This window comes from Chenopodium album, chromosome 21, assembly GCF_948465745.1.
Source record: "Chenopodium album chromosome 21, dcCheAlbu1.1, whole genome shotgun sequence".
Taxonomy (NCBI): Eukaryota; Viridiplantae; Streptophyta; class Magnoliopsida; order Caryophyllales; family Amaranthaceae; genus Chenopodium; species Chenopodium album.
This window is the reverse complement of record NC_137854.1, coordinates 33,882,460-33,893,798: the sequence shown is the minus strand read 5'-3', so window position 1 is coordinate 33,893,798 and position 11,339 is coordinate 33,882,460. Positions and strand designations below refer to the sequence as shown.

The window sequence follows — 11,339 nt, the reverse complement described above, 5'->3', positions numbered from 1 at the left end:
TCAAACCCTTCAAAATGATTAATCGAGTAATTACATGAGATTATCATAAAAATTTAAATACATAATTACATGAATCTGATTAACCTTGGAGGTGATTTCTGATTCTAGCCACTTCTTGTCCATCAATCATAAAAGCCTTTTCCAACACTCTATCTGGCATAGGTGGCTTTGAAGTAAATGTAGCAATTGGAACTACTTGGGTTCCTGGGTTTTCACTACTTAGCCCAGAAATTGCCAATGCTGGGCTTTTCGAGTCCACATTATAAAGAAAATGGATTAACCCCTTTGGAAAAACAAATGACTCACCGGGCCTCAATCGTTGTGTATACATGGTATTAGATGTATCGACAAAGCCCACTAAGATATCACCTTTTAGGCAAGTGGTAACCTCCGAGGCCCGTGGGTGTGCATGGGGTGGTACAAGCCCATCAGGGGCGATATCGACTCGAGCCATCGATAGGCCTTGAGTCCGGTGACCGGGAAGGTTCTGATTGGTGGTGAGGATTACGCTAAACCCAAAGGCGTTCTTGCTCGTGTTACCGGGTTTTGATAGGGCCGAAGTAGCAAAATGTGTTGGGCTAGCAAGTTCCGGATTCAAGCACGGTTGGCCATTCATGAATGAACAAGGTTGGGCCGTTGTCGTTGTGTCTGCAATACAATAATCTTGAATTGGTTGTGGGTCAGCTTGGGTAAGGCCCAATAACAAAGAAAATATAAAAAAGAGTTTAAGCTTGATATTGGAATTCATGGTTTAAATTGAATAAGTTTGAAAAGGGGGGGGGGGGGTGATTTTTGTTGAGATTCATAGAACATCAGTACTATTTATAAGAAACCTAAATTGAGGAGAGAGAAAGTTATGTGATGTTTTAACAAAAAATAGATGGATGATTGAGTAGCTTAAGAGGCAATGATAAAGAGAGGGAACTTGGAAGGCAAAACATAGATGAAAGGGAAGTTTTTTGTATTCAAGTCATAATCATGGGACAAGTATATATACATAGTACTCGTATAACAGTGCTATGTGATGTTATGTTGTAGTCCATGAGTTAATATATGATACCTACGAGCCAATGAGGCGATGATAATAATAATAATAATATTAATAATAATAATAATAATAATAATAATAATTGTATTCATTATTTTAGGATGTTCAGAAATATTGTAGTATTTTTTTTCCTATAAAAATATTGTATTGAGATGAACTTATTGTTATTAAAATGAGTTTAAGTTCTAGCACCTTCAAATGTGACAATATCTTGATGAAAAGTGCTTGATATGAATAGATAATACTCTTTTATAATTGTATTCACTAACTTCACTTATTATGATGTTTTAAGAAAATACTACGTAAGTTTGTATTTGGTTATCAAATGTTTTTTACCTTAATTTTTAATAGTGAAAGGTGTAAAAAATAAAATTATATTGACCATCTCCCGTTATAGAAATAGACAAACTTAATTATAAAAGAAATGTGCACAAACAAAATTGAGATAAAGGAAAACTAAAATTTTATGTTTCTTCACTTATGGAAATTAACATTTTTTTTTTGTGCAAAGTAAAGGTCGGCACATGTCGTTTCGTGTAAGTCCACATTTTGCGTCAGCTTGTTTATTTCATGCACAAGCTTACTGTGGTTAGAATGAGCCAAGAAATAGGCGTATGGTATTGAGCCAATCTCGTACAAATCTTTAATTAATGAACAAAGCTCAATCACAACCTGACCTATTGTCACGCAAGCGATCCCTTAAATAACTTTGCACACCAGTGCAAATCTTTAATAAACGAAGCTTAATCATGGCCTGGCCCATGTTACAATCAAAGATATGCGCATCAACATTTGAATTGACCCATCGTGCTCATGTCAAATTTTGATAATAATATTCATATACGGCCTATGACCCATTGACATGCCTCTTGTGTTGTATTAGGCTTGTGACGAGCTCGTGGTGTATTCACCAAACCCATGCTCAACTCTTGTACAAAGTCAGATTATACACATTGTCATTGCTTTAATTTGTCCCTCTATATACGTCTTATTGGTGCCACCTAAAAAGATTCACACACGTAGCCCGCCTTATTGAAAGGGAAAAAAAAAAAAAAAAAAAAGGGTAATTTTGCGGCGCTTCCTATATATCTAAATTTTTATACAAAAAACAACTATAAGGCCAAAAAAAAGTTTATTCACTTCGGGACAAATAAAGACTAGACAAATTAAAGCTAAAATATTGCTAATATTTTTAGGCAAATAGGATGAAAATAAAAGAGAGATTCTTTCATAAAATAAAGGAAAATAAAAGAGAGATTCCATGAGTAGTAGGGAGAAAACTAGTTTGAAGTGTCTTTGTCATATTATTGTTCAATCTTGAATTATAACATGAGTTGTTAATAAGAGCCGGGAAATGTATTATATTCATCACTTGATCTGATTTTCTACTACATAAGTTATTATTTTTTTTAAAAAAAATAATGAAATAGAATATTGCTTTACCTAGATTAAACTTGTCCAAATGTATTACTATATTTTTACTAATTATAATTATGAAGTGCATGTACTTAGTAAACCTTATTTCTCTAATGGTATGGATAATAATAATATAGCTTTAATACTCAAGATGGGTTAGCTAGATTAATATCTAATGTAATATAACAACTTAATTATATATATATGCTCGATCAATCTATGGGTAGAGAAAGTCACATTAACAGTAAATTTGATCTTAGATTTAGGTATTATAATTTAATTAATACTTGAATATGACATCCATAACTTATTTTGCTATTTGATGAGGAAAGAAAGAAAATCAAATTTATTTTTTCATCAAATATTACTAGCATTGCTTAGCTAGTTTTTTTTCCTCAAGATTTGCATTAATAAGCTTATGGTCGATTATTACCTATCTCTATACACCTCGATATATCTTCATTCTTTTCAAAAATTAATTAATTACCTTTTTTGAGTTAAAGACAACACTTTAAATAACTGTTAATTATTTTCTCCCTATATCACGTCAATTATCTTCTGTTTTGATTTTTTTCCTTTCTGTTTTCTCTATTGCGTTTAAATTTCTAATAAGAATCTTTTAATTTTTATTACATTTACTTTTTTTTGGTAAGATTAAAATTCGTGCCAAATTGGCTTTTGAAGAAAATCAAACTTCATCTCTTCAATTTCCTCTTCTACTTTCTCACACTTCAAACCATTATTTCATAAATATCTCAGTTCATAATGGGGTGATTATCTTCTTCCTTTTTTTTTTTTTTTTTTTTTTTGTCATTCTCAATCCATAATTGCCAAATTTCATTTTTTTTAATCAGATTTTCTCCACATTTAACTCAGATACTATTCAATATTGCTTAACCATGATTTCATAAATATCTCAGTTCATAATGGGGTGATTATCTTCTTCTTCTTTTTTTTCTTTTCTTTTTTTTTTTTTCATCCTCAATCCATAATTGCCAAATTTTATTTTTTAAATTAGATTTTCTCCACATTTAACTCAGATACTATTCAATATTGCTTCTAGCTCTATAATGTAAATCAATCTCTCCTTTTGTGAAATTTTTGTGTCCTTTGAAATATCCAAAAAAGAACCATTCAAGTTGTATATCATACGGAGTAATCGATAATGAAATAAATCATGGTCAAAATCGTGCCTCAAAAACAACCCAACCAAAAGCAAACCCATAAACCATCTTCCTGTTTTAACCCTAATCCTAATCCTAATCCTAAGTACCTTTTGAGCAAACTTTATAATCAATAATTTTTAATAATTATAGCAAGTCCTCCATAATTACTCAAGAAATAAATGCAAAAAATTCAAAAAAAAAAAAACCTATCACGTGCAAACCGTTCTTACGCATCTTTCCCACCACCCTCATAATTCACACAGTATCCCACTCTCTCTCCTCTTTCTCTCTCATCTCCCTTATTCTTCGAAAGTGGCCCTTTTTCTTAATCTTATTCAATCTTGCTCAAAAATGCTTCATTTCTCTCGTTGTCAATAACTTCATTTACCAGAATTACTTAGTTGTCTTCATTCTCATGATTTTCTCCTAATTTCTTCCCAATTTATCTGTCATTTTTATTTGCCAACTTTGGTGGGTTCCAACTTCCCACTAATTACTCTTTCATTTTGGTTTTTTGTTTTTTCTAATTTTAATTTGTAATTTTAACTGTTTTATTCATGTTAATGGAGTATATTGCACCCTTTTCATTGTATACTTATATGTTTATCAATTTTTGCTTAATTTTTGTGATTTTGTTGATGGGATTTGTTGAAATTGATCTGGGTTTCTTCCCATGTGATGATTACATGTGGGGTTTGGTATACAGCTTAGTAACTTCTGGAATTAGTGAACTGCCAAAAAGAGCAGAATTATTATAATTTACAGTACTTACTGATAAAAATAAAAATAGAAAATATAAGTTTTATTTTTCAGAAAGGTTTAAATCATTACACAAGAAAGAAACATTATCACATGGGGTATGGCCTTAGATTTGATCTTCATCTCATTATAAATTATTTTACTGTTTTTTTTTTAATACAATTATTTTTGTCTTGTCTTCATATGAGTGATCTTGTTGATTCACAATAATAATTGGAGTGTTAGTCATACTTCTAGTCTAGCAATATTGGTTGCTTAATCTTTCCAATTGGGGTTTTTTGTAGGTCATAATTTGATAAGATCTTGCAAAAATCTATGGGTGAATCATTAGTTGAGGCTCCAAAAGTTGATACCAAGGTAACCCCATTAATTCTTTTCCTCTTTTTATGGTAACCCCTTTTTGTGTTTTTATGTAACTTTTATGATTTCTTTTTTCTTTGATATTGTTTGGATTTTGTCTATCTTTTAGGATTCTGAATTAATAGATGGTTTTGGTATCAATGTTGATTGCTTATGATAATTATAATTTTTTTTATAATATGTTGGTTTGCTGAATTGGGGAAGTGGTAAGTTATTAGCATTTTGTTTTTTGTTGTTAATGATTTTGTTTATTAGTGGTTTCTAAGTAAATAGAAGTTTTGTTGTTTGTGTGTATGTTAATACAGATGGATGAGTCTTTTGCACTCCCATGTCTTCAAGAATCAGTGTCATTTGGTAGATTTGAGCATGATTCTCTTTGTTGGGAGAGATGGTCTACTTTCCCAACAAACAAGTACTTGGAGGAAGTTGAGAAGTGTTCTACACCTGGATCGGTTGCGCAGAAGAAGGCCTATTTTGAGGCTCATTATAAGAGGATTGCTGCTCGGAAAGCCGAGTTATTGGATCAGGAAAGGAAGAGGGAGGAAGAGGAGTATGCTAATTTGGGAGATAGGAGTCCGGTGGGTTCGATGTGTAACACTAGCGAGGAAGAGTTTGGTGTTGAGAAATCGAGTATTCAGAACTCGGTTGATGGAACTGAGGTGCTTGGTGAAGTTGGTGAATTCACTGATGAAGTGAGTGTTAAGCATATTGATATTATAGGCTATGGTGCTGATATCATAGTTGAAGAAGACGGAGTTGCAGATCTCAATAGTGAGGTGAGTGAGTATAGTGATGAATTGAGTGATCGTGTTGATGTAGATGAATCAAATGAAGAGGTAGATATCATGGTTGAACAGAGGGAGCATAATGATGAACTGAGTGACCATTTTGATTTCACTGATGAAGTGGCAGATATCATGGTTGAACAGGGTGAGCATATTGATGAACTCAATGACGAGGCTGGTGTGGCCAAAGAAAAGAAGGATATACAGCCTGAGCATTTTGAGGAGGAAATTAATGGTGCTAATATGATCAAAGAAAATAAGGATATACGGCCAGAGGATATTGATGGGACAGGTGTGGATGACGAAAAGAGAGATTTGTTGCCAGAGGTTATAATGGACTCTAATAGTGGCACTAATTTGATCAAAGAAAACAAAGATTTACAGACTCAGCTAGTGGATGTGAATGAAGATTCATGTCTTAAAGTGGAGATCCCTCATATAGAGAAACCAGATGAACCTGTTTTGGTGAAAGAAGATACCGCTTCAGCACGAGTGTGGCATGATAAGGAGGTATTGCCTCAAGAAAAGGTTGAAGAACGAAAAGTCGCAGAGAAAGGAACTAAAAACCCAGTTAAATTGGTTGATCCAATGAAAACGAAGAAGGTATTGTTCTTATCCTAGTCTATTTTGTCTTCTTTTTGTGATAGTTAGAAATATAACAGCTTTTCATGTTCCTTGAATTTTATGTTAGACAACTTTGGTGAAGAAGACAACTGATACAACAAATTCTAAGAAAAAACCAACATCACCAATCCCCACAACTTTAGTGAAGAAGACAGCTGATAAAACAAGTTCTAAGAAAAAACCAGCATCGCCAATCCCCACAACTTTGGTGAAGAAGACAACCGATACAACAAATTCCAAGAAAAAACCTGCATCTCCAATCCCAAAAAAACCTGCTGCATCAATGCCAAAGTCACCAATGATGACTACTCCTAAGTCATTGAAGCCTGAGTTGACAAAATCTGCTAAGTCTACCACACGGCCATCAGTTCAGAAAGAAAATGGTTGCACTCCACTGACAAGCAAGAAAGCAACTAGACCTGAAAGCAAGAGAGTACTGCCTACATCCTTGCACATGTCTTTCAGTTTAGGACCAGCTCATTCTGATTCAGCATCACTTACACCAATGAGAAATTCGTTGATCATGGAGAGGATGGGTGATAAAGATATTGTAAAACGAGCATTTAGGGCCTTTCAAAATGTCAATCAACTTTCACCTCCTAGTTTAGTGAAACCGACAACTCCAAATCAGGTGATATTTTTTTCTTTAATGATTACATTTAACAAGTAATATGAATTTTTACATGACTTTAGTTATGATGTCTATAGGTGGTGGGGGGATACTGCACATTATATTTTACCACTAAGCTTACATTGTAAAGTTGAATGTTTGCAGTCTGCAACCAAAAGGATTGAAGTGAAGGTTACTACGCCTGACAATGTTCAAAAGAAAAAGGAAGGGTAATGGCTTTATGTTTTATGCCTACCATGACATTCTTTTATGCTTTTAAATGTTGCTAGCTATGTACTTGCCCAGTAAGTGCTGGATTGTTCAGCTTCCAGGATCTTTAATCAGAAAAATGACTTTTTTAAAAAAAAAATTATTTCTCATGAATGCCAGGATCTCCAGGACAGGGAAGGCAACAAGTCCATTTACTGTTCCACAAGGAACAAAAAAGACATCACAATCGCCTGGGTAAGCTTGACTTAATGGCTCTTTGTTTGCATGCTTACTCTTGCTAATTTCAACAGATAATACTTATATTGTGATGAAGAACTTGATACGATAAGGGCATGTTGAAGCTAAATTTTAAGATATTATTTGATGAGAATGTTTTGGAAGTAATTGGTTGATTGCTGGATAACAGATAATTAGATAATTAAGGTCTGTCAAGACGACTTTTTTTTTTTTTTTTTTGACAGAAATAGTAATTAGGAACTTATATTAAATAATCTAGGCTTATTAAAAGAAATTCAGCGAGCCGTAATTCCCACATTGTTTTTCCAACTGGGTAAAAATTGTCTGTGAACATGGTATCTGGCCTGCCTCAGCTCACATAAACTTTCATTTGTGACACCCTTTTCTTTTCTTCCTTTCCCATTCTATCTTTACTCTGCTTGCCACCCCAAGGAGGGGCGAGCATTGTGTTGGAGAAAGATTACTATGCTCTGATTAGGTGTTTTTCCGTTATTTACTATCTATTCTAAGCGACAGGTTACTATATTAATTTCTTATTTGACCTTTGAATTCCAAGAAATCTGAATATTCATTATGTTTCCAAACTTTCCATGATAGATTAAAGAAAAACATTGGTGTGGATCAAAGAAATGGTAAAGCTGTATCTGCTTTTGGCTCAAGAAGTCTAAATCAGGGAAGGCAACAGAGAGAGGTATGTTCGCTGGAAACCCATTTATACCTTACTAAAACTGCAAGCTCTTATGTTTGGAATGCTTATCTTGTTTTATTACCTTGATAGTTCACATGTTTGATTGCAATTTCTTATACAGGTTTCGAAGAAGCTAGAACCAAAATCCAACATGAAAGATTCTGGAAACGCCAATCTTCAGTCCAAATTGAAGGTGTGCATCCTTAGAACTAAAAATATGTTTCATCATCCATAATCTTAAATATCATAAAATTTGTATTTATCCTGAAGATAAAACAGTGGTTAATTGTGGACCAGCTGACATCTTTCTTGCTGTAATTTCTCCTGCTGTTCTTATAAAAATTATCTGTTTGAAACTTTTTAGCTATGTGCGTGCATCTCTTATGTACCGTAATTAATTATTGAGAAGGCTAAACAAGCAACTGAGTTATACTTGTAAATGATCTTTGATCTAAAATTGTGCTACTGAACGTTCATTAGTTCAGTGGTCCTATATTTATATGATCTGATAATGCTTTTAGCTATTTCTCGCTGTAATTTTATTGTGAAACTCTTTTTTTCATCTTGTATTTACATTGTAACTGATATGATAGAACAGTAAGCTTAAGTTTCCTATTTGATACAGGCAGAGAAAGCAACAGATGTTAGGAAATCAACTCCCAGCATTGATTCTAAGCCCAAGCTATCATCAAGCTACAATCAAGGACATGGATTCTTGAGAGGTTCTGCTCGTAAGGTAAGCTCATAAACTCTTTCTCATTAAAGATGATTAAATTTATAATATTGGATGTTTTACATGCAATCTAGTCAATCATACACCACACGAGGCAACTTTCTAGTCTATTAGCCTGAGTTGCACGTGTCTAATGTGGGGTATACAGTAAAAATAATTCGCTTTAGTATTCTTTACAATGATTTTTTGTTAAGCAAACAAATAATTGCCTTTTCGCGTGACCTTGTGAGAGGACAGGAAGTAGTTAATTTGGAAGACTGTCCGTCATTCAAAAAGTGTACTACGTATTATAAATCATTTTTGGGACTGGGTAAGGGGGGATCGAAAGAGTGCATTGGTCATGAAATATGACATGCAACCTCTAAACTCTACTTTTTAAAAAGAAATAATAATAAAAAGGACTTTGTGGATATATTATGGACAGGACATTCCCAAAAGTTTGGGTTGATTATAAACAAAATTTGTCCCCACCCCAACCCCCCTCCTTTTCCAATTGAAAAGTGAAGCCAAAAGGTGAAAAAATAAAGAAGACTTGAGGATTAGAGAGACAAAAATTTGAGCTAATTTTAGTTTCCAACAGAGGAAAAAGTCGGGAGAGGAATAGGCTATTCTGCTTTTGACGGCCGTTCTTGCAAGGGTGTTTTGTCACTATTATTAAAGAGTTGTTTTCATATTAGTGGCGAGATTTGATTGAACAAAGTAATGGGTCATAAAGGATTATGGCCAAGTTTTTAAATTATGGGCGGTAGGGGTGTGTGGCCAACCCAATCCGTGATCCATGACCAATCAAGAAGGTATCTACACCAGAAAAGCATGTTAGGCTGTCTTATAAGAGACGGATCTGCTGAGGTCCATATCGTTGGGAACCCCCTAATACAGTTCAGAAAGGCCCAACAGCCTCTAGTGGGGAATTGAATGGTTGAACCTGTGACCTCATATAATATGAGATCAAACTTGTGACATTGAGTGACAGAATCAGCAGATGCTTGAGCTTAACAAACTGAGTATTAATCTTCTGTTTATTACTTTATTGGTTGATATTTCATCATAAAGTAGTATTTTCTTCCTAATTCATGTAGGTAGATGCCAGGGTATAAGCTTCCAGCCAATCGAGGTGAGAAGGTTGTCATGAAATGAGCGCAGGGAAACTGTCAGCACATGACAAGGTGACCAAATAATTAAGCAGATTGTTTTTGTAATAGCACGCAGTTCAGCCGTTCAGGACAAGTCTCAAACTATTAATAGTCAAAGTGGCGTATCACACAGAAGTTAATCATCATTTTGGTGCGGAGTATATAGTGGTATCAATGAGAAAGCTAGATGTATAAAGGAGCAGTTACATAGATATAACTAATAAGTAAGGTTAAGTTTTATGTGGCCTGAAAAACACAGGCTAAAATTGTACATCTGAATTATTTCAATTTCAAGATATAAATATAGGATTGTCCTTATATTCCAAATATTATGGGTCCATCAATAATGTTTTATTGTATCCTTGAATCTATAATTATATTTATTGTATCCACCACCCTTGTTTGGTATGATGTTGGCCTATAAATGGATTGTTATTAAGTTGTTTGTCTGTCTGTCACATCTTTGGAAGGGAAAAGCATGGGATTCTCTCATCTTATCTTTAATCCACAAAATTCTTGAAAATTTGAGCGGATATTGATTAGCATTTAGTTTTTAGACTGTATACAACGTAGTATTAATATATAGTTTATGGAGTGTGCTGTGGCACGTCTATGATTTGAAATAGATCTTGAGCATTATCTAATGATTATTTTAAATAAAAGTATGTCACAAGTAATTGATAGTAATGAAAATCTTATGTAGTACTCATTTTGTTGGTTATATCTAAAATCTCTACTTTTAAAGATAGGGAAGCTTTACCAACGCAGTATAAATAAAAAATAGTGGTAAATCATTTTTTTTTAAATAAAATTATTATTTAAGAAAAATAAAATGTTGTAAGGTTTTATTAGATTCATTTTAATGTGTCCTTTAAAAAATATTTTTTTAATTTTTTGAATATATAGTTAAAGATGCGTTAAAAGACATACGTATTATATAACTAACTATAGAGATGGAGAGAGTATTAAAGTATACATCAGGTGATTTTTTGTAAAGGATATCATTCCTGAATCATGATAATTTCTAGAGATTGCACATTCAAGGTCAATCGAATATTAACTATAAGCACAATTCAAATTATAAATAAATCGGTTTTTTCACCATATACCCTGAATTTTTTGTTTATTCATCATATACCCCTAAACTTTTTTAAATTCAACATATACCCCCGAGTTTTCACAAAAATACACCATATACACTTGATGACTAATGATTGTTTACTTTAGTTATCAGGGTTAACTATGACCCGAAATCACCCTACATACCCCGAAACCACCACATTCCTTTTCCCACTACCAAAACCACCCCAAATTTCCTTTTCTCATCTTCAAAATCAATTATAAGAATATAGTTATGGAAATTTGGAGTGTTTCGGAGATTGGAGAAAGGAGAGGAGTGGCTTCAAGAATAAAGAGAGATATCTAAAGTAGATTCGATGCATAATTAACCAAATTCCACTTATCTTATTGTCATTAGGGATATACGGTAAATTTTTGTAACAACTCAAGGGTATATGGTGAATTTGAAATTTTTTAGAGGTATATGGTG

At 33.3% G+C, this 11,339-nt stretch overlaps 2 protein-coding genes across 2 annotated transcripts; one reads left to right on the top strand and one right to left on the bottom strand.

Annotated features, from left to right (window-relative positions):
• On the bottom strand, positions 1–772 carry LOC145602758 (germin-like protein subfamily 1 member 1). Its single transcript, XM_081658920.1, has one exon. The coding sequence runs from the start codon at positions 746–748 to the stop codon at positions 80–82; it is 669 nt and encodes a 222-aa protein (XP_081515046.1). The 5' UTR covers positions 749–772; the 3' UTR covers positions 1–79.
• A 3,097-nt stretch (positions 773–3,869) lies between these two features.
• Positions 3,870–10,198, top strand: LOC145601626 (uncharacterized). Its single transcript, XM_081657679.1, has 10 exons — positions 3,870–4,101; positions 4,674–4,746; positions 5,055–6,137; positions 6,226–6,789; positions 6,934–6,998; positions 7,159–7,233; positions 7,834–7,927; positions 8,046–8,117; positions 8,550–8,660; positions 9,737–10,198. Exons 2-10 carry the CDS (start codon positions 4,705–4,707, stop codon positions 9,752–9,754), a joined length of 2,124 nt encoding a protein of 707 aa, XP_081513805.1. The 5' UTR covers positions 3,870–4,101; positions 4,674–4,704; the 3' UTR covers positions 9,755–10,198.
• The last annotated feature ends 1,141 nt before the right edge of the window (positions 10,199–11,339 follow it).